Source organism: Dermacentor albipictus, chromosome 4 (genome assembly GCF_038994185.2).
Source record: "Dermacentor albipictus isolate Rhodes 1998 colony chromosome 4, USDA_Dalb.pri_finalv2, whole genome shotgun sequence".
Lineage (NCBI taxonomy): Eukaryota > Metazoa > Arthropoda > Arachnida > Ixodida > Ixodidae > Dermacentor > Dermacentor albipictus.
In genome coordinates this window covers 35,238,712-35,262,794 of record NC_091824.1, presented here as the reverse complement: position 1 = coordinate 35,262,794, position 24,083 = coordinate 35,238,712, and the positions used below count along the sequence as shown (strand labels likewise).

General features: G+C 47.1%; 1 protein-coding gene across 1 annotated transcript in view; it reads right to left on the bottom strand.

Annotated features, from left to right (window-relative positions):
- LOC139059620 (collectin-11-like) overlaps positions 1-24,083 on the bottom strand; it is a 73,521-nt gene that overhangs the window by 31,052 nt on the left and 18,386 nt on the right. The window contains exon 2 of the mRNA XM_070538042.1: positions 2,672-2,947. Within this exon, the coding sequence (XP_070394143.1) occupies positions 2,672-2,767 (96 nt within the window). The 5' untranslated portion in view covers positions 2,768-2,947. The remainder of the gene's footprint in view (positions 1-2,671; positions 2,948-24,083) is intronic.

The window sequence follows — 24,083 nt, the reverse complement described above, 5'->3', positions numbered from 1 at the left end:
CTCAGCGTCCTCAACTCTCGGCACGCGCCAAGAACCCGCAAAAACACCTAATCATTAGTGTCCACTGCCCCAACACGCACTTTTCTTCGGCTTCTTAACGGTCACTACGAATTGCGACACATGATTATAGGCTTGCGGTCGCTCTCCTTTCTATGCGCGCGCCTTTTGCGCATATTTTAATCGCGCTAAGAGGGGGGCTCTGTAGCGTCGCTACTATGGTCCCCAGAGCTGGTGAAGAATACAGGTCACATGCATGTAGCGCGAGAAGAGAACACACTAGTGCGCTCGACCTGATCGGCCACGGTACCTGCCGCTCGCGAGATGCCACGGCACTATGGCTAGCCGGCCTGAATAAACCGTGGCCACAGCTGCAACATCTTCATGCTGCCTCCCGCAAGTTCTTGACCGCTTGTTTTTACAGCGAAGTTGTCTATGGCTCAGGTTCCAGGTTTCGTGGCGTCTGCGAGCAGACTTTATCATCAGCAGCGATGGTTCAAGCGTCGTCGTCTTCTTCGTTGGCAGCCCTCGGCACAACCGTGCGAATGCGCTCATGCCACTGCTCGCGCGTTCGTTCTCGCTGTCTTCTTCGTCAGCTGGCTCCGTTGTGTAAAGAACAATAATAATCACTAATGGATATTTCGAGTGCGGCTGACGTAACGGCTCTATAGGTGAACGAGGCAACTGATTTAAGGTTCATTCTGTCGGTGCAATGGCTAGGCCACTCGTAGTCATGGCTGCAGAGAAGCATGCGTAGGAAGAGGAACTAAGGAGCCGAGATGAAAGTGTTATATTTGGCAGCGTGCGGACGCTAATGCGGCGGCCGGCGAGCGTGCCCCCCAGACGGCACGTAAGCGACTAGTGAGAACCGTCCAACGATGCCGTGAGTCAGAGAATGGCGCGAAGCGTCTTCGGCGTCAAGAGGTCAAAGTGGATGAGTTCAATCTTCCCCAGCAGGCTCCGTTGAACAAAAAAAAAATAAATCTCAGTGCCCTTTCACTCTGTGAAGAAGGATCACCAGTGAAGCTGTCTAATGTGGGCCCCTTAATGACTAACTGTACCTCCACCGCGGCTCGGCTCGGTATTGCGTTATCTTCGGGATCGGCCCACGAATGGGGAGTGTTTAACACCTGCTTCACCTCCACTGCGGATCGTCCCGGCATTGCACTAGCTTCGAGATCGGACCACGTATGGGGAGTGCTTAACGCCTGCTTCACCTCCACCGCAGGTTGGTCCGGCATTGCACTTCCTCGGACGATAGAGGTATACAGCTTCGCTGTAAAACTATCATCACCAAAAATGTTTCGAGCGTCGTCGTCATCTTCCAAAGCTGGCTTCCTGGCGCTCCTCAGCACAATCGCGCGAACGCGCTCGTGCCAAAGCTTACCCATTTCGTAGTCGTCTTTTTCTATAGCTGGTTTCATTGCAGCCCATCATTCCATTGTAAAAATTCACATCTCTTCTATCGTCGTAATGAGGAGACCGCGTTTACGGGACTATGAGCCATTGCTTAAGGCGGTATGAGCAATTGTCTGAAGTGACGGACATATTTAATAACAAAGGTGACACGGGAATGTGTGTGCGTACTTATAGCTTCACGATGACCGCAGATAAGGACAATAAATATGATCATGCCTTTGTTGAAAATGATGTGTCACCTCTGCCTAATGCGCTAAACAGCTTCGCTGGTCATCCACCTTCACAGAGTGTAATGGCCTATAATATTTTTTATTCTGTTCTTCTGCTCCTTTAATCTCGGTGCCGCTCCCCCTTACTGCCTGCGGTTCTTCACTTCGTTTTATAAGAGGAGGAGGAGGAGGAGGAAGTAAACTTTAATGCTCTAGACAGAGTAATTCAGTGGTCCGGGCGGATGTCTTCATCTTCTATTGGTTGATGACGATCTCCAGCCTTCATGGTTGGCGCCCCTATTCCAGGGCACCACTGAGCGTCGCTGCTCGTCGGGCATGATCCACCAGCCTCCGTTGGAGGCTAGGGTCGCCGCTGGAGTCTTATTCGCTTTTAGAGCGACCAGCCTCCATTGGAGACTAGGGTCGCCGCTGGAGACTTATTCGCGTTTAGAGCCACCTCCTCCATTGGAGGCTAGGGTCGCCGCTCGAACTTATACGCTTCTAGAGCCAGCAGACATTGTGCCCCTCGTGGTGACAGTTGCCAACTACCTCACTTTCTCCTTAGATGACTCTTCCGTATATGCGAACACAATAAGAATAACAAGAATCAATCAATCAGTGAAATGTTTATTATAGTGCTCAGGAAAAGCTTTGGAAGTTTCGTAGTCGTGCACTTAAAAACTAATTCGCGAGAAAAATTGTACAAGAGAAATGTAGTAGACAGAACAATGTGAGATAGAAAAGCAAACCGGGAAACTGAAAACGAGGAGGTGTGCGTAAAGCCGGTTAATCATAAAAACTATTTATCTACGTATACACGAAAGGCAGAAAATGGACTCTTGCATATGTGAGTAAAGGCATAATACCTGCGGCATGTTTTTAGTAGTCTAGCCAAAGGATACTCTCTGCCAGAACAATGCTTCAAAAAAAAAAGAAAGAAACGCGAATCGTTGACCGGTATACTTTTTTGCCGCGAACTAATCATGATATCAATAAATAAAGAAATTGTAACTATATGTATTTAATGAAGTGTCGTGGCGTCTCACCTCATCCAGTGCACGCTCGTGCAAGTCGTAGTAGTTAAGACGGGGCTCCGCAGTCAGCTTGAGTCCAGCCTGGTGGCAGAGCTCCTGCTGCAGCATCTGACAGCCCGCCTTGCCGTAGTTGAAGGCGCGACACGTGGGAACCTTGAGGCAGGCGGCGAAGCACCACGTCACACTCTCGATACCGTCAACGGTATCCGCGCCCTGTAGCAGGGCACGGCCACGCCGGTGCTCTGAGACGGCCCACCGCGCTGAAGGTACCACTGTGGTCACTGTCGCCTGCGGATATTTGTAGCACAGGATTATTCTATCGGCATTAAATAAAAAAGATCAGTGGCATGCATCTCACAATGACTGTTGAGAGTAACCTTTTAGCATTGAATTATTATAGGAAAGCAACGTATTGCCCCCGTCGAAACAAGTTATGCTTGAGGCATGTACTACGGTAGGAGTCCTGTCTCTCGCTTGGTTAATGACACTCGGCTGCATCTATGGGCACTGCCACGAGGCATGCTCATAAGCTCCAAAACGCATGGCGCTTTGGTGCGTGTAAGCCATGGAGGAACGAAACTAAGGAGAGGCCCTACCTCCTCCGCGCGCTATGAGAACTGTGTTGAAAATGACATAGTAGGTTCTCCTCTTTTTTGCTGTTTTTTTTATTCCTTTGATGTAGCAGCCACGCCTTTCGGGCCACAATGGCGGCTTTGTTATGATTCTATACGCTCACACGTATTGCTCCGTAGGTTTCGTACCGTGGCAAAGGTGCCGTGCGGGTAGGTTCGCGTTGGTCTCCGTGTTTTGTTGCGCAGCGTTATCTGAACCGCGCTCTCCCGGATGTTGCTGTGGCCAGGTGGGATAGGAGGAACTAAAGTTCGCGAAATGAATGCGCATGCAACGCTGTATGCAATGTTACGCGCCACGGCAATGGCAACATATTAAGGAATTACACCCACGGGAAATTTTGTCCTCTCTGGGGGAATCATGCTAACGCGCCATTGCAGGCCGAAACCCATGCGTTTCAGAATCTGTACAATGAACACCTTGCAGGTCAGTGATTCCTGCTTTTGACAGCGCCTATGGTGAATTTGCGGCATGTGAAACGTGCGTTATGAATCCATAGCTTGTGTTCAGTAACAACTTGCTTTTGTGCATACTATAACACGTGTTGCTTAACTGTTGCTTGTTCTTCGCAGTACTCGGGACAGCATGAAATGTTTTAGGCAGAGCGCGTTCGAGGTTCATGCACACGTGCACAGGTGTACCTCAATACACGTGCTGATGGAGTGCTACGCAGAATGTGTGCACTTTGCTGCCCTCCGCACCATGCGCCTGCGAGCTGACGCTTCATCCAGGAAGAATGGAAAGAAGCGGCTGCTTTGACTTAAGGAACGAATACTCCCTACCGCAGGCGCATCCTATCTGTATCTGTGCGCACGAGAAACGCAGGGAAGTGAAGGTTAGTGGATGCGCTGCAAGAGTCGGAAGGGCTCCACAGAACGTACGCCCGCGAACACATCAAACCGCTGCTCCATGGTCGCATGTAGGCCGGTTCTACGGGCCTACTGTTCTACACCATGCGCCGGCTATCGCAAAACTTTGGTTCCGTAATGCTTCAGTTACCATGGTAAGAAGACACCTCAGGCCGCAGTCAATTAATCAGAACGCGGAGTCACAAATCACACTCTGCCTCGTCGCCGGCAAGCAGTCGTAGTGATGCGCGGTCACCCGAAGTTTGTTCAATAAAGCACGACGATTCCTCAAGCGAGAATATATTTGTGCTCATAAAGTCCAAATGGATCGCAAACTGGTCGGTGTGTCGTACGTGTCTCCAGTGGGTTCTTGCAGTGCAGTGAGTATGCGTACATTTTTTCGTATTGCCAGACGTCTAGCTCGCAAGACCGTCTGAGAGCCCCAGGAATTCCAAGCAGAGAAAAGCAAGTAGAAGGTAGCGATAAAGGTGACGATGTACTAACCCGATATCAAAGTTTATGTAGCTGGTGAGGAAAAAAAGTGACACTCAAAGAGGAAAAAAACGCATTTCATGATAGCAGCGGCAGCAAGATAAGAAAAGGCAAGAAACCAAGAAACAAAAATATAAGTAACTTGGTGTCAATCATGAGCTTGAAAGGTGATGATTTTGACTACAAATGGAAGATTTACGAAAGGAATTAATAACAATTCTGTGCATTTAGATAAAGGTCCTACTTCACATAGGACATACTTGTAGATCTATTTATTAACAAGTATGCGACGCACTGTGAAAGATACAGTGCAAAATACAATTGATGAAAGCAATTAGATGAATGTGAGTGCTTGAGCCAACATGCAGCCATGAGAAGTGACAGCTCGGCTGCAAATTCAGGGCGCAGGGCAGCGATCACGTGGATCGGGCATAGTATTTTTGCATGCATGTCTCCTCAAACCACCACAGCACTTACAAGGTGTGTCCCAAAAGTTCACGCTGTGTAAACAAAAAGTCACAGGCCTGCGTGGCACACCGAGCACAGTCACAGCGTAAGCTGGACAAGTGACAAGTAGACTAATAGCGTAGTCCTCACTGCGTTTGCTCCGAACGTTATTGGCTTTCTGTGGCTTAGGTGCGCTCTGATAACATACGCTATTAGACAGTTTTAGAATAGCGTTTGTCATCTTACGTACGTTAGACGTAACCAACGTTGCGGTACGGTACGGTGCGCGACCCTAGAATACCTTAGTTTATTTTATAAGAAGGCAAACGTAAGAAAGGCGTTAAAAAATAGGGCACCGTCCGGTGCCTCGTGCCAAACGTGTTGAAGCCACGACAATTCATCAGCAATCATCGTGTTGCAATGACTTCTTTACTATAGACGCCTGTCACGTGTTCCGATGAACAGGGATCCGTGCCCTCTCCCGTTTCTCGTCTTCGAGAAAAAGCAACGAGGACCGCTTATGGCGCACGCCTACAACCTAGATCCGCGTGCTTCGGTCTCTGAGGTTACCACGACATCTGTCTCGGTGGGCCGCGAGAACACTCGTTAGCAGACGCCCCCACGTATCGGCGCTATCGATACGCCGGAGGAAGCATTCGGCCGCCGCTGCCCTTACCGCCGTAAGTTGAAATGGCAACTAGCGCAGCCGTACGGCATCTATGCAGAGCTAAATGAACCGCCAGTACAATGGGAATGCGAGCGATGCGGCTGCCCTCTAGTAAAGGAGCCATTTCCTGTTGCTGCTATGCGGACGCGTCTCGTTAGGCCTACGGAATGAGGAATCGCCGAACGATCTCAGATGCGTTGACAACTAACATTTCAGGTGAGTTTAGAGAAAGCGAAATCTCATTTATATAGCTACTGCTGATCGACGCGACTGAGAGCGGAGCCATCACGCGAATTCACGCTGAAGCGGGAGCCATGGGAGCCAGCGATATCTCTTAGTGTCCGTAAACAGCACGAACGTTAAACCCGCCGAATGATGTACATTATTATAGCGCACGTAAACCCCGCAATCTCTATAAAGTTCCGAGCACGCGTAGTGAATTCGACGCTATTTCTTTACGTACGTACTATGTTTGCGTTTCGTTGTAAGCGCTATTCCAAAACTGTCTATTGAGTTTAACGTTCGTAAAATGTTTACGGACGGTCAGAAAAAACTTCGGAGCGCGCTTAAATGGATACAGAATAAAACTCCAAGAATGTTTAGACAGCACCAAAACCGCATTGCTAAGATACGATTGCTCTTTTATAAAGTCATTATTTGGGTTATGTTTGAGCGCGTGCCTTTATTTTTTAGGCTCTGGGAGCGGCAACTGGGTAACACACAACACGCTTTCGACTGAAGACCGACGGATCTGATGTTACCTCCACCTTTAGTAGCAACGGGGCGAACTGACCGGCTTGCGCACTGTTATGTTTTCCCCGCGTTTCTTCGCGCACAATGCTGTGTTCTAATGAGAAGTGATGGCGTGAGCGGAGATTTGGACTTCAATGAGCGGCCTGCTGAACGACCACACATGATACAGACATATTGGCACAACCAGTCTGCGTCATCTAGCGACAATGACGACGACCCGCCGCAGCAGTCCCTCTCCGCGTTGCCGAAGGAGCCTGGACTAGCAACGAAGAAGCTTATCGATAATCTAAACACAGAGGAACAAAGTTTTCATACACAGCTTGCAGAACTCGCAGCTACGTGAAACACAAGTGGCGAGCTGGTAACAAATACCTCAGCTCAGCACATTCCTCCTGCGCTATAGCTAACATGCTCGCTCCCGCGTTTCTTCGGCGCAGCAGGGCGCTCCTTCTCTTCACGGGAGCGAGATCGCACCACCAGTAACATCTAGACCATATCTTTTTGCTGTTGTTGCTGTTGCTTCGTTCGTCGTTGCTGCAGACAATGCGAATTTCGAATTATTCGGGCAGAATTGGCCAAATATCTGGCTGCGAACGTCGTATAAATAGCAAATTACTGACAAACGGCAGCTCTGCACAAAACTACAGCGCGAGCAAGCCAGTGGTTTGGGGCAATACTATTTCGGCACCCTTGCGCGCAGCAAACCCTCGGCATTCTGCGGCGTTGACACGGCTGCTCCTCACATCAAACCACAAAACCACGAGATGAAAGCCGATGTTCTTGAAGAGTTCACACGAGGAAGAGGTACGAATTGCACGGGCGAACTACGAAGCAAACGCCTCGCAGAAAACGTCACACTCACCCTTTCGCGCGCTCAGTGACGGCGATCGCTCGCAATGCGCGGGAAGCAGTGAGGCAGGTAAGTGTGACGCGATATTCGGTTTTGCCCGAAGCCTCCCGAGGAGGCCGCTACATGCGGCGATCTGAAAAATATTCATTACCATAATTACTCATCGCTCATTTCTACTCTGAAAGAGTGTTATTTTGGTCAGTGTTGGTGCGATAGCTATGTATCGATGAAGACATCCCGGCAACATTTTTTTTTAAATTTTGTATTCCTTTAATCATCGCTTTAAGAGTGGAACACAGCAGCATTCAAAGATGCTATACTGCTTGTCACGATTCCCGGCAACTGCAGCTTATGTAACCGTAATGTTAACTGGGAAACGCTGACGGCGAACGCTATGCATGAAGGCAAACATTTTGGTAGAAACTCAACCACTTGCGTGGCCCGTATGTGGGAAGGCGAGCGCCATCTGGATGGTGTTGCAAGGGATCGCGTGGGGCGCGCCGCTCTGCGAATGGCAGAAACGCTTGAAAAGCGGTGTGTGTTTGAGTCTCCGCGTAACAGAGTTATGTTATTTTGTCTTAGTTGATGTCACTGAGGCGGATGACTTCATCACCCGCCTCGCCTCACTCCTGCCAAAGGGATTCAAGGCAGAACAGGCCCATTCTTAGAGAGAGTCGCCACCAGCTGCCCCGTTGGTTTATTTCGCTATTCGGTGCCGCTACTTGTATGCTATAACCTGGTAGATGTGCATATTTTATAAAGCTTTCCGTCTCCTCTTCTTCTGTTCCAAGAGTACGCCTCTCATCTTCGATTTCGAGCCGTAATATTGCAAGTCATAAATTTTGCAGCTGACTAGGGCACACTTCTTCACTCACCACTCCATATTCTGCAGCATGAATGGAGCACAGTGCGTTAGCAAAAACCCAGTTGCCTTTCGACAACTGATGGCACAGAAGCAGGGCAGAAGAGGTATGGTTTCATATTAGTGCGCGCTTGCTGAAGCAACGTGCGAGGTGCCGCCGAAAGCGCCATCTCGTTTCTCTAGAGCAAACTGCTTCGCGAAAAGGTTCAAGAGGTTGTGTGTTCCTTGTACTTTGCGATTTTTCTAGTTCATTTTACATTGATAAATTCAATTATTCAGTAACGCCTCTGTACCACGCGGAGGGCCTGCGTGGTTCGGTATGCGTGGTTCCGAATGATTTTTCGCTCACAAGACAGTCGGAGCCAGAGCCAGACGCCGACACCGTATTTTCTTGTGACACGGGACCTTTAATGTTATTGCATTGATAGCGTTGTCAAACATGGCCGCACCGAAGGCTTCCACTTCAGCATGAGTTTTCGTCATGTTCCCATTCGCGTTGATCGGCAGTAACTACAGAAGTGAGCATTCGCTTTTTCGAAACTCGCCTGAAACATTATTTATGAGCGCATAGCGCGTCCAATTTCTGACATCCTTCGGCGATTCCGGCTCCCGTAGGCCTGACGAGACGCGTGCGCGTTGAAACAATAGGAAGATTGGTAATGAATTGTATTGGTTTGGATACGTTTTGCGCGAGGCACAAGACGGCGGCCTGTTTTTTAAGGCATTCCTCACGTTTGCCCTTCCCGAACGGTAAACTAAATATTGAGTGTCCTTCCACTCTGTGAAGAAGGATGACCAGCGAGGCTGTGAATGTGGACATCATATTGGCAAACTGCAGCTCCACCCGCCCGGTATTGTGCTATCGTCGGAATCTGTCCACGTATGAGGAGTGCTTAACGTCTGCTTCACCTCCGCTGCGGTTTGGCCTGGCATTGCGCTATCTTCGAGATGGGCCCACGTATGAAAAATTGTTGGTTTATGTCCAGGGAGACGAGATCCACAAGAACATAGGCGTAAAGAGCTTCGCTGTAGAAGTCTTGAAGGGACACGCACCATAGGTTCCCACAAATTTACTTACGTCTAACGTAAGTAAGTTGACAAACACTATTTTAAAACTGTCTAATAACGCCGGGATCCGATGTTTGAGGCGAAATTGGCGAACAAGCTATTTCTCATAACGAATACCGGTTGTGTGACTATTACAAAACGAGGCCTATTACAATTTGTGGATCAGGCTTGAGGACATTTCATGGTCTTTGGAACAATGTGGCAGCTTCCTTAGTAGGAAGTTCAAACAGAACGTACAGTCGGAAGTTATTAGTCAGCTTGGGAGAGTAGGCAATCAATTCTTCTGGACTCACCCTGAAATTTAAAAGTTCCAGTACGCATACGAAGAGCTCCTCCTGCTAGCCCACCTCCACAGTAAGCCTGGAGTCCATCTCGATCCGCCGAAGACCGCTGCCATCGCTAACTTCCAGCAGCCCACCGACAAGAAGTCCGCGTGCACGTTGCTTGGCCTGGTTGCTTACTATAGACGCTTTGTCAAGGACTTCTCCCACGTCACCGCACATCTGACTGTTCAGACGGAGCCCGAAGTCGAGTTCAACTAAGAATCGTCTGATGTGTACCTAAGCGAGTCCAGTATGACTTCTTTGAATAATTATTTCTGCAGTATTTTACATCTGATAACGGAGAAGTACCAGGAATAACCTTCGGCACTGGTGAGAAGATGGAACCAATAATTATAACAGAAACAGGAGTACTAAATTTTTTACTGAATCTCGACACAAGAAAACCACGGCAAGATAACATCCCTAAAATATTCCTTCATCGATATGCCGAGTGGATGGCAAAATTCCTATTCCCCCTTTTAACAAATCATTATCCACCTGCACCTTCCTACGGAATGGAAAAGTGCCAAAATAACACCAATACACAAATCAGGAAATAAATCTGATACTTCAAACTACAGACCCATATCATTAACCAGCACAGTATGCAAGTTATTAGAACATATTGTTTTAAAACACGTGAATGGTCATATAGAAGTAAATGATATCTTAACCCCTTGTCAGCACGGCTTTCGTAAAGGCATTTCTACTATTACGCAATTAATTGAATTAACACATGACATATCCAAGAGCATTGATAACCAGAAACAAATAGACCTCATATCTTTAGACTTTTCGAAGGCATTTGACCACGTGTCACACACTAAACTCCATTCAAAACTAGAACTAACAATCATTGATTGGATTAAAACTATCTTAGTAATCGCACACAGTTTGTTGAAATTAACAACGTGAGGTCCGCGACAACCAACATTACGTCAGAAGTACCCCAAGGAAGTGCATCAGCCCAAGTATTATTTTTAATCTTTACTAATGACTTACCAGCATACGCTTCACAGAATATCAAACTTTTTGCAGATGATTGCGTTCCTTTCCAGGAAATTAACTGCCTTGATGACCATAGAACTTTAAATAACGCCATAACAGCCGTTTCCGAGTGGTGCAAGGACTGGCAGATGGATATCAATCTAAAAAAGTCCATTCTATTATCTATAACCAGAAAAAACATACCCTTAACCAGTACACATACCAGTACACCCTTAACAACCAGTACACCCTTAATATACCAGTACACCCTTAACAACATTCCTCTTGCATCTGTTCATGAGCATAAGTGCCTTGGTGGGGCACTAACATCTGACTTCAGGTGGGATTCTCACGTTAACAATACCACATCAACCACAACAAGACAGCTATTCTTCATTAACAGACGCCTTAAACTAGCACCATCTGAAACAAAGTTACTCGCATATAAAACACTTATAAGTCCGGTTCTAGAGTACGCCAACACCGCTTGGTTCCCGTTTACTAACAAGCTGCTTAAAAAACTTGAAGGGGTAGAGCCAAAAGCGCTGAGATGCATATATAATAAGCACTCCATCACAGGCTCACCGACAACATTACTGAAACGGGCAGAACTTCTAACCACGGATAAGAGAGCCAAGCTTGCTAGACTAAAGATCATGTATCAATTAATAACTAATCAACTTAAACTGCCTATTATGAAATACATATCAACGTCCTCGAATAGGTTAACTCGTCATAAACTCACACACACATTAAGCGAATTTTCATTCCGCACTGATATTTTCCAATGCTAATTATTTCCAAGGGCGACACGCGAATGGAATAACCTTAACACAGGTATCACTGACAGCTCATCCTTAGATACATTTGGTACCCTGATTGCGGACCAACTATACGCATTGCAGCAATAATTCTTCTCATTATTTACGTAGTTCCGTGTTGCCTTGTTATTTTAACGGTGTTTGTGCTTGACTATAATTACGGCAATGATGCAATACATTTCTTTTCTTGTTGGCATTATTGTAACCTTGATTGTTGCGTGACTGTTATTACCTCAATACTAACCCTGTAACTGGTTTCTGCAACTGCAATTATTGTTGTCATGTATTCTTCGTTCAAGTTATTCTCTTGTATAATCACGTAATCAAATTGTTATATGCCCAAAGTTTTTGTTGTATAAGATTTAGTATGTAACCCCTTATACCATGTTCCTACATATCACATACAACCCTTCCTGTTACAATCCCTGATGGGATTCACAGTATCAATAAATGAAATGAAATGAAACTAAATGAAATATAAAGGCGGCTATAAAAGGATCATAGCGTGCGCTAGCCGTTCGCCATCGAAAAAAGACGCCAGTTATTATTAGGCGAAAAAGCGCCTTATCATAATTTGGGCTCCGGCAAAATTTCTCCCTTACCTATATGACAGGCCCTTTAAAGTCGTAAAAGACCACCATGGATTGTGCCGGCTATCAAATTTACAGAATCTTTCAGGGAACCTAGCACAGCGGAGCATCAGACTGCAAGGATTTGACACAATAGTAATGTTGACACTATAGTCATGCCTGGACAGAAACATTCTGATGCCGACCTCCTGTATCGCGCCCGCATAGACCCTACCGTCTTAAGCCGCCCAAGACCTGGACATCTTCTTAGGAACGATAATCGCAGACTTCTCCCAGCAGCAGCCATCAGACTTGAAGAAATAAGTCTTCATAGTACATGAAAGGCCAAACCGACTTTGCCCCGATAGAATTTAGGCTTCATTTACCTTGTGAAACAGCGTCCTAATAAGAAAAAGCATCTCCCCGTTTTGCGCCAACTACCTTCTTGTTTTTCACGCACGTTCTCGGTGATACAGGAAAAAAATTACTGGCGGCGCCTAACTGCCGATGTGGTTCACTACACCAACACCTGCCGAGATTGTCAGCGGCAAAAGCCACCACTGACAAAGCCAGCTGCATTGCTCCAGCCCTTTGAAGATCCTGTCGGACCATTCGAGCTGATCGGGTTGATTTATTACGGCCTTTTGCGTGCGGATGGTGGTAGGAGGGGGGGATGTCAACGTCTGCGAATAAGTGGATTGTCATCTGGCTACCTTGCCCATTAAGCCGAAACGAAAGCCCTGCGCAAAGGTCTGCTGCCGCAGTGGCAAAGTTCTTTGTCGAAAACGTCCTGCTAGAACATGGTGCCCCAAATCTTCTTATCACCTAGTGAGCAATGGCTTTTACGGGAAAGCTAACCAAAGCTATCTTAACTCACAACCAGACAAGTTACCGCCGCAGGGCGTTCGCCTGCCACCCACAAACAAACAACCTGAATAAAAACCTCGCCCACATGTGATCAATGTAGCACACCTACGTCGAACACAAGACGTGGGAAGCCATGCTTTCGTACATAACATCCGCTTCCTACATGGCAATATGGGAAACAACGTACATACATGTCAGTGTTCAAGCTGCTTTACGGGAAGTGCGTGGCAACAACGTTTGACCTTATACTACAGAACATGAACGACGAGGACGTTGCTGCCCATCTCGGCGTCACTGCCCATAGAAAGACAGAGATGGCAGGAAAGGGGTTTTATCGCGCAATACCTCGTCAGTATACTTTTGCTCATGGGTGTACATGTTACCGTTCAAGCTGCTTTACAGAATGTGCACGGCTACAATGCTTGGCTTCATACTACCGAACATCAATGACGTGGACATTGCTGCCCATCTCGGTGTCGCTGCTCATCTCCAGTACACCAAAGAAACCCGACATCTCGCCCACCTGCGTATCAAGGACCAGCAAATAACTGACTGCCGACGCTCCTGTCTTCAACGATGATATGTGCAGTTCCGGCATGGTGATCACGTTTCGGTTTGGACCCCGACACATCGACGATGACTGGCTGAAAAAAACTTTTGCATCGCTTTTTCAGACCGTACGAGTTGCTCCGACGTTTTCGTGGGTTGAATTATGAGGTCGTGCCCGATGATTGTAAGCAATCACAGCCGCGCCACGCAAGACCTAGGGGGCTATTCTGTAAGTGTCCACATAGTGGACATGTTCATTTTGACTGCTGCTGAAGTGTTGTTTGACTAAAAGCGCCTGTCTCCTTCTGCTGCATACCTCAGCCCAGCCAACCAGAACTTCAGCAGCAGACAAAGTGGATTCGTTCCACTTAGCGGACACTTACAGAATAATCCCCCTGATGTCTTACAAGCAGGGCACTTTAAGCTATTCTACTGTCCCTGAAGAGCTGTCAGAACTTTTATTTGCTTTCATTCAATGCAGTTTTTTCTTTTGCTTTTCTGTTTGACACATCAGGACCATCGGGACTACTTTTTTTAAGAGGAAGACAGGGACATGCGTACTTGTTTATCGTTTTCCGGTGACCACCCTTTCCCGACTAACAAACGTGAACAGTTATCGAACAGTTATCGAACAGATGCGTCTTTCTGTATCGCGACTTTCTTTCACTAATCCTATCTGTTGCCTATATTTTCGCCAAACTTTTGTGATCTGTTTGCATGCGTGACACAAACAGTACTATACATTCTAGGACGCACACAAGGACCAGTAATTGCGATCGAACTTATGCCGAGTCATGCCATAATAGCAGACGCGTCTGACCCGTGGATCAGATAACCACTATTGACGCAAGGGCCCCGTGACTATAGGTGTGTCCGAGTGCAACTAGCTGTTGAGGGCACTGGTTAACCGAATAACGAGTTAGCTTTGTTACTCGCCCTTATGCCATTGACAGATTTTTCAACAGGGAAGAAACACTTTCCTCAAAACTCCTGGCGCACTATCACTGCAAAGAAAAAAAAGAAGTAACTTGTCAGCAGAAGTCCAGTCTACTGTACGCATAAACTTAACAACCAGCTTATGCCATGACCTCTATGCCAGGAGCGGATTGGTGCCACCACTGTTCAAAAGATTTTAGTGAGATTTCACTTCATCAACGCGCAATACGCACACGCGTGCGGGTGCTGTTCTGGCGTATTTAAGGTAAGCTGTCTTGCCAGGCACACACGCAATGTCGCAAGCCACCAGTACGTTCTTCTGGAATCTCCTGAGTACATTTCCCCACTCCTTTTGCCGGTCTTTTCCAGCTCGTGCCCGGCGCTTGCCGAAGACTTCGGGGTCAGTCGACACGCGCTCGGCATGCCACACCTTGCGTTGCTGCTTCGTCCTTCTCGCTCCACATCTCCATCGCCAGACGAACCAGGTACATCCATACCGCACATAAAACTTGTAACGACTGCCAGAACAGGTGAACCCAGCACGCCTCTGCCTGCCTCCTTCCTCCGCGACGTTGCGGCTTCTTCCCACCTCCTCCACCGCACCCTCCTCCGTGCCTTCACCGGTGCGCGCTCTTCTCTATCTCTAGGTGCCCTCCTCCTCCAGCATTCTCTTCTCTTTCCCTGCTTGGTGGCCAGACGGTGCACTTACGCTTGGGCGTAAAAACCAGGCCCGATGTAGGGGTCCCCATGATTAATTGGCGACCATCCATAACTCGCCGGAAGCGAAAAGCGGCCGACGAACGGGTTCATAGCGCCTGCGTAACATAACGTAGCTCTGCCACGGTCGTTTCAAGGTCCGATCGGTGAAACAAACGGGCGTTGTCTTTAAGGAATATAACGAATCCCTTTCAGTCACTGAACGCAAGTCTGAATAAGCTGCTGTGGACAATTGGCAATGAGTCAAGCAGCCATCGACGAAACTTCAGCCGCTTGTTTAAGCTGGCCTGCCGTGCTCAATCTTCGCGCTCTGTTTGCCACGGCGAAATAGGCGGTGGGGAATTTTTGCAGCCACACTGTATATGGCTAGCGTTCCATGCACTTTTGTTGTCCTTGAACAAAAATTATCATCATGAATGGCTCATTCCCACGTAAGAAATCACGCTCCCGTAAGCAAGCAAAAGAATGCAATGCCTCCTAGCCCCGTAAGGAAGAGGCTGCAAGCACTGAGGAAAGTGATGCGAACAGTGCTTAAATTGTTTCTAATCACGCTTACAACATAAAAAACATCATGTCGAAAACTGCCATCATCAATGGCTCATACCCCCATGAGCAAGCAAAAAATGCAATAACTCATAGTCGCGTAAGGTTCATGGCTACTCACTTTGCTTGAATTAGCTGCGATGACACTAGCCCTGTTGTCGTTCTAGGTGATTTCAGTGTGAATGTGCCGCACCGGAAATGGAGCGGTTTACGAGTTCCGTGCAGCAGTCATATCCCTTGCGATACAACCCCTATCCGGCCGAGCCGACCACTCATCGGCGTATGTACATCGATTTGACATTATCAAAGAATGTGATTGCAGTTGCGAGTGAAATAATGACCACCCACCAAGGCAATAAACACGTGTGCGTACCTTTTGTCCCAATGACCACCAATCAAGACAATAAGTGAGTTCGCATCTTTGTTCAAAATTATGTCACCTCCGTATCATGTGCTAAACAGCTTCGCCGGTCAACCACCTTCATAAAGTGGAATGACAAATGATTTCTTTTTTATGCGTTGCATATTGCAATCACTCAGTTCAGCCCTTGGGCGCGGCGGGGCAGCCACCATTGAGGGTATGAGCCATTGTTCATTGCTGCGCGTCTCATATGTGGGTCTATTCTCTTTTAAGTTTGCTGTGTTTGTTATTAGGTTCTTCTATTTTTATGCGTTGCATATTGCAATCACTCAGTTCAGTCCTTGGGCGCGGCCGGGCAGCCACCATTGACCTTTAGCACAACCACGTGACGTGACATCACGACAGCCGGAGGAAAAGCTGGGCCCCAACTCGCGCAATATGCAACGCATTCTTGGCTTAACCAAGCTAAGCCTCGCCATTTTTTTGTATGAATTTCATCGGTTGATCTTACAAGCTATTTCATATTTGTCAAGTCTCGCTAGAACGTCATTGAACAGGTATCCATGGAAGATATCTAGGAAGTGGAGATTATAGCGGATTGCTTTAGAAAGACTTGTTGTTCGAGGACCAAACGACAAAACAGCTTTCAGACCGGCGATTTTCAAACATAGAAAGTCTGCTACTCATGGGGTCGAATGGAGCAGCCAGAAGCTCAGTTTGCAGAATATGATGACGAGCCATTGGAGGATACGCGATCAAGTTGTGTACTTTGCAACCTGACCATTGTCATCTAAGAAAACCAGGACGCAGGTAACCATACCGACAAAAGTTACGAATCATTACAACTTTTGTTTCCTTCTCCTTCATTATTTACCAATATTCACTCGGTCGCCTAAATATAGGCGGTAAACGGGAACTAAAACATTATAAAAAATTTAAAAGAAAAACGTGCAAATAACGCTAACAATAATTTTAAGAACATAGTAATTCTGAAACACCTGATAATATTTAAATAAATATATTGAATTGAAATAAAGGAAAATGAAATGGCAAAATGACGATTTGCTTGGACAGGCAATTAAATTCGAATATAGGTCTACCCATACCTTTATTACATAAAATACTTTGAACATTACAAACCTTCATTTAGCACAATTTCGGTAACTGAATTCGGTGGCCGATGACATAAGCGGCACCTCGTCAATGTCCACAAGGAAGTAGTACTGGTCGGATGCTTCGCAGGCATCCTCGGTACCACAAAATGCATCGTCCTCGGTGCCTTCTTGTGCGTTAGATCAGCCAGTTTCGAATCATCAGACTGATTTAAGGCGTATGCGACTGGAAAAAGTCCTTTACCTCGGTACTTTGGCTAGCTATGGTCCCAAATATACGTCCACATTGATTGCAGACGAATATAGCTCGGTAGCTCATTATGGGTGATCTTCTTGAAGAAAGAGGTCGCCCTATATTCGAGAAATACGATAAATGCCCGGTCTTTGCGAAACAAGGATGATTAGCTGTTTGTTACTGTAGACGACGTTGTTTTGTATTTCTATGTGGTATATGTTAACAGAGACATATTCCTCAGCAAATACAGCAGTTTTCAACTGTCGAGGATAACAAACCTTCTTTCTTGATAGGCCAATCAAACAGGGTAATGGTCTAGAAGTGCTCGCAAAAAATAAGCAATGTGTTAATGAGCTTCCAATTATATCCGAAGACATAGTGTCTGACCTTTATATCTTACACGCTCTCTTTATTAAATGGCGCTTAGGAGATGTCGCAATGAATTCACACCACCCACCGCTATACCGCCCACAAAAAGGTCGAATTGAGTATTTCGCTGAACCGCTTGAAAAACTTTAGGATTACCTCATTCACAAAACACACTGTTTCTTGTCGGACACAATAAGAACTGATATCTAGAAATATTGCCATTATAAGCAAATACTTTTGTCAAAGTGGAATAATATTGAGACTGAAACATCACGGTGCCTCATGAATCATGCAGAGACGCTGATCTGGATATTTTTAGTCCGAATATATTTATATAAAATATAATGTATCTTATGTCATAGCATATTAGCCAGTGTCTTGTACTGTGATTTCAGCGACCATTTTACCAGTTCAGTTAAATTCTGTGAAAGATGAAGGTTAACTGACGCACTCTCAAATGAGTGTTGCAAGAACGGTGCAGAATATCACGTCCGCGACTTCAGATATCTTTTACACGTGCCTTGAAAAAGAAACTAGGGGCCCTATAACGTAAAACTATTCCAATATGTTTTTATTCCACTTTCCTAACATCAAATTTTCGCAACCACCAACGCAAGCAGAGGGCGGTCACCCACAGGGTTGTCTGAACATACCAATCAAGCGCTTTCCTCGTTCTTGAGGTCCCTTTTGTTTGCTTGAAAAACGAATAACTTTGCCTACACTGAGCGGCTTGTCGTATCTAATCCGCTGACAAGAGGCGAGGAGAACGCTCAAGTGGAGAGGGATTCGATGGGACAGAGCCACTGCACTGAAAATCGATAACCGGATGAAGAGGGTGGAGCCGGCGTCTGCGATTGGTCCGCTTTCCCTTACTTAGCTTGCGGTGGCTGGTGGAAAATCTCGGCGGCATGCAACGGAAGCTTAAGAATGACGCTAAAACGGATCCTCAGCAAAGAAGAGTTGGCCGAATGAGTGCGTGACCATGCTGAAAGTGCTCGCAAACGTTACACGGCCACGCAGGAAGGTCTATTATACGAAAATAAACCCATACTCTCCGGCTGGTGCGATAGCCAGCGCGTGAGTGATCGGTGGCAGCAATCTTTATTTCCTTTCGGAACGGGGCAGCCTGTGGCTATTCAGAAGAAAATTCAGTTTTGTTCGGCATATTAATGCATCTTTATTGCGTACACGTCATTTTGGTGCGGTGAGTTTTCGTGGTTTTGTGACGTCGCGTGATGGCAGGTTGCGTGGGTGCAGCCTGAAAACTTTTCAGCAAAAGCCAGGGGCTAATGGGGAAAAGGCGTCGAATCAGAAATAGCTATTTTTCTTTTTTCGGTCAATTCATGCATAAGCAGTGTGTACACATCATATTAGATGGGTAGGTATCACGGGTTCGTGACATCGCGTGACAGACAGGTGAAGCGGGGGTGGTCCAAAAAAATTTTTGAGCAATCGCGGAGGGCTCATAGCAGAAATGGAATATAAAAGTTTGGAATAGTGTCACGTTATAAGGAAAAGGCTTTCATTTTTTACTAGGCAAACGGCGCATATGAGGCCTTCATTTCTGTGTTCAAATCCACGTATATTGAGTATTGTCTGGGGAAAAAAATTTACCAACCTGCAACTACAGTCAGGACCCAAGGTTCAACAGCGAAGTACGTAAGCAAGTTGGAATCCCCTTTTTCGATCTGTCGTCGAAATGTCCGATAATTCTGTCCGAAGCTGCTTTAACGAACCTGCTGTTGCCATAAACATAAGAAATTGTAGCATTCACATCTTTTTTATTCTTGCTTAGACCATTTTCCCCCTTTTTAATTCCGCCAAACTTTATTTTGTACGCATATATTACTGTTCACAACATCATTTTTTTATTTATGTTTTTGTTGATAAGGCATCTTCATGCTTTGTATGCTCAGCGGTGTTTTTTTCTTTCTTGTAGTGTGCGCTATATATTGTTGTTGTCCTATATTGTCCTCTCGCAGTGCAGTCTACACACACACACACACACACACACACACACACACACACACACACACACACACACACACACACACACACACACACACACATATATATATATATATAATATATATATATATATATAAATAATAAACGAGAAGAAAGGGGGTTAACCGAGGGGCTCGATTTTTATTAGTCATATCACAAGAAGCCAACAAACACTTACACCAAGGACAACAGAGGGGAAATTACTTGTGCTTATTAAATGAAATAAAGTAACGATAAATTAATGGAAACTAAAGTGGTTGAAAAAACAACTTGCCGCAGGTCGGAACCGAACCCACAACCTTCGCATTTCGCGTGCGATGCTCTACCAATTGAGCTACCACGGCGCCGTTTTCCCATCTTATGTTATGCCTTCAGGTAGCAACTTTAGCAACTCTTAGCTCCGTTGCCTCAACGTCTTGAGCCTCAGAATGATAAGACGCCGCCTGCTGCAGCGCCCCATATTACCACGCTGGTTCAGAAAGATGCGGGTACATTATCCACCTCCTCTGATGTGGAATGGCCTGCTCTGTCATCCAAAGTCGCTGAACCAACGCGTCCACCATTCCGTGCCGTTCCAGCGGAGAATAAGGACAAGCCGGAAGGCCAGCAGGTGAACGTCCTTGTGAAACAACTTTTACATTCCATGCGCACGCTGCTTTCAGGCCTCAATACGCCAACAGCAAGGGTTGTTGTTCTGTTTTTGGATGCAATTGAGGCGCTCTTGGTGGCACTGCAGTAATTCATTATGGCGCTACCACACAACCCCTCCTCTGTGTCGATGCACATACGTCGCAGTGTAGTGATGCAGTGGAATGCCCGAGGCCTGCGTGGTCGCCTAAGTGACTTCCGACAGCGCATCCAGAAATACCGCTTCCCTGTGATTGTTATATGTGAGCCCAACATGCCTTCTGCTTTCCGCCTTTCTGGATATGTATTGCTGCGGTCTCGAGAAGCTGATGAACCCAGCAAGGTATTAGTGTGCATACGCCGAGATATTCCACACTACCGCCATGTCCTCCAGCTCCAGAACACGAACCACTACATTTGCTAGACGTTAACGCTTAAAGGACGGGTCTTCTCGATACTCGGCGGCTACATACAACCCAGAGACCACAATGATTTATTTCTCGTACCTGTCCTCAGCAATCCAGAGTTGCACAGCTCCCCATATTATTGTGGGCGACTTCAATGCTCATCACCACCAATGGGGATGTACAGTAATGAATAACCGACGCAAAGCCTTGTCCGACTTTATGAACTCACAAAATTTCGTCAATATTAACGATGGCTCTCCTACGTTTCTGCGTGGCACGTCCTATAATAGCTGCTTGGACCTGACGTTTGTTTCCTCACGACTACAGTCTTCTATTAGCTGGTTCAGTGATGTGGAAACACATGGCAGTGATCACATACCAACGTATATCTGCGTAAAGTGGTTCGCACCTACCACTTCGTCTCATGTGCACTGTAAACAAAAGTTAGCCGACATTGGGGTTTTTGCGGCTCATGAGCTTTGAAGATTACCTTGCACCAGAAAATTACTCTGGCATGAGGCAGTAAAATGCGTTACATTACATCGTTTTACTACCATCTCTGAGAAACGTAGTAAAAGGATGTCATGAGCCGGCTTTACGACGTACAGAGTTTTAGATCACGTGACCAAACACCATCTACTGAGAGTTTAAAACCACGTGATCTGGAACCAACGTGAAGATCACGTGATTAAATACTACCACTTTACTCCCCAAGGTTGCAAGCTCCGCCCAATCCAGTTAAGCCTACGCTCGGCGACAGGCACGGCCGCGGCAGGAATGGCAAAGATCGATGCCGTGGCGGTGCATCCACCAGCGGAACGGCAGAACGTTGGAAACTTGGAACGTATGTACTACATACGTCGCGTAAGAGGTGTCTCAAGTGGACGCGGCTTCCTGCCGGCACGCCGCCCGTTGCACGACCGACGAGCCAATCGACCGCATTGCGTCAGTGCGAACTCATCGAAAAATAATGTTCCGATTCCGCTCTGCACGGCGAACCGGCGTGGCCATGCTCGCATTCAGCGACAAAAATCGCCTCAAGAATCGTTCCTGGACCGCTCCTCTCTACGGCAGGTAAATATCTTGCCGTTCGCAAGGGATACCGCCATCGGCCGGCAGCCTACAAACGGCGAGTTGTCGCGTCAGCTGCTCCGGCCGGAAGCAAGCGTGTCGGTCAAAGTTCATTGCCAAGCACAAGCCCACTTTTTCATGCTTCTACGAGCGAGAAAACGACTGTCTCTTGTCTACTTTGAAGCTGTGAACGGAATCGTCACGACCCACTGTAGCACAAAATAAACAAAACGTTGGTTAGTTGTAGTGACAGTCAATGGAAAGCCTCACGCACTAGAAATAGATGCGATCATGTCGAGCGGTCTCACCAATTCAAGGTGAGGGCACATAATCTCGTAAACACGACAGCTAGCGCTGTAGGAAGCGTGTATACGAGCGGTGATCATGAATTTGTGCTCAGTAGGCGTCAAAGAAGCCCGTAGGCCACCCACCACTGCAAGCAAACGGAGCTGCATAGACGGCGCGCTGATGGGCTCGTGTTCGCCAACTAAAGCGGGAGACACACCGTCCGATCCGGCGTCCGACGCGCATGAACGGCAGCCGGAATCGAGGTGTTTTGCCGTGCCGAAGCGCCGGATCGGACGTCCGGCGTGCGACAAACCGGGCAAATTTTCATCGTCCGATGTGTCTGACAACCGCACTCTCCGCACCGTCGTTTGGCCGCAGCTAATGTGACGTTCTCTGACGTTCCCTCCACGGAGGCGGCGCTGGCAGGCCGGTTTCTCGCCGTCTTTTTTTTTTCCCCTTGCCTGCTGCAGTTTGTTGCCGACACGAAATAGTTACCAGTTCAATAAAGTTATCTCAAACATGTGCTTATTATGCAAAACAGCGCCTAGTACACTAGCACTAAGCTACCGTCGAAATCGGGAGCTGCGACGCGAGGGCCTTTCCGCGGACAAACAGCACACACCGATCTCTGCACCGACCATCCGAGCGAGGCTGCTCGCTTCGCTTACACGTTTGCCCTTCGCAACGACTGCGTCGAGTAAACCAATTGTATTTGATTACGGGCTACCTAAGTGCACAGCGTTAACTGTTTTGGCAAATATAAGCCCTCTTCATCGAGCTCGGGCTGAATCAAGCGCCGTCGGCCGCAGCGTCCGCCTAGCTATGCCTGCCGGCCGTATCGCTGGCTGTTACCGGAGCCGTCAGTGGACAACGCGCCGTCGTGAAGTGTTCTGTCACTTGCCGGGGCATAATTTTATTGACAGTATTCACGTAAAGCGAAGCAGTGTTGTGCAGAGTTTTTATATTGCGTTTCTCGACGTGAACCTGAACTCAAGCTGGGGGGGGGGGGGGGGGGGCTGGATCTGGGCGGAGCTTACGCGCCACTCGACCGTTCGGATACACGCACGTTGGATCGGACGCCGAATCGTACCGTGTGTCCCCTGCTTAAAGCTCGCTCATGGTTCGGCGTTAGTCCCTGTATATTCTTTATAAATAAGGAAGCCTACCTAGGCACTGTAAACCCAACAATTGGGGCCTAAATGCCTGCCCTCCTCCCAGCTATAGTTTCGTTTGAGCGACAAAGTCTGATTTCGAAGGCCGTGCTTTTGCAAACTGCATGCGACTGAAGTGGTTGCGAATCTTGAAGGCGACATCCGTTTTGTTATTTTTTTATATATACTACAATACATTTTCTTAAACTTCGTATAAAAAAGTGCATATTTATACAAAGTTAACACTTTTGGACCCAAGAAATTTGTTAAAGTGTCCCTACCGATTGTTGTTAGGAAAAAACACGTAATTTTCTCATTTACGACACATTTTTCTAAAAACCGCAGAGTGGCGCCACTGCAGTATTTGTTTGGTCGACATACCACGTTGGTTGTCGTGAATGCACATTACAGTAAGGCAGTATTTGAGATATTTTAGAAGTGCCTAGACAAAATGTGCTCCTTGTCATGTGCAGTAACCATCGCAAACCCTCCGGACTCGTGTAACGCCGTTAGTTCGCCGTGTGTTTCGTGCGATCTACCAGTGTCGACAGTGAGTGTCTTACAACAGCGCCCGTCCGAGCTGCCTGCCCGCACTCCTGTGAAAAGTCTGGTACTGGAGCTTCGAATCGTAGTGTATGGAAGGCTGTTGAAGGTTGTGCTTTTGTGGAGTTGGAGTTCATCGGAAGTTCTACAGTGCTTGCGCCAGAAAGACGTCGGTGCCTCGGTACCTTTGAGACGAAGGAGCGTTGGCCAAGTCTTTTTGAAAGGTAAGCAAGTTTGGCCCTTGCGCGCATTCTTGAACTTATGATTTACGTAATGAACGTTGTGTAATTAGCTAGAGCAAAGCGCTTTCTGATCGTAGGTTGG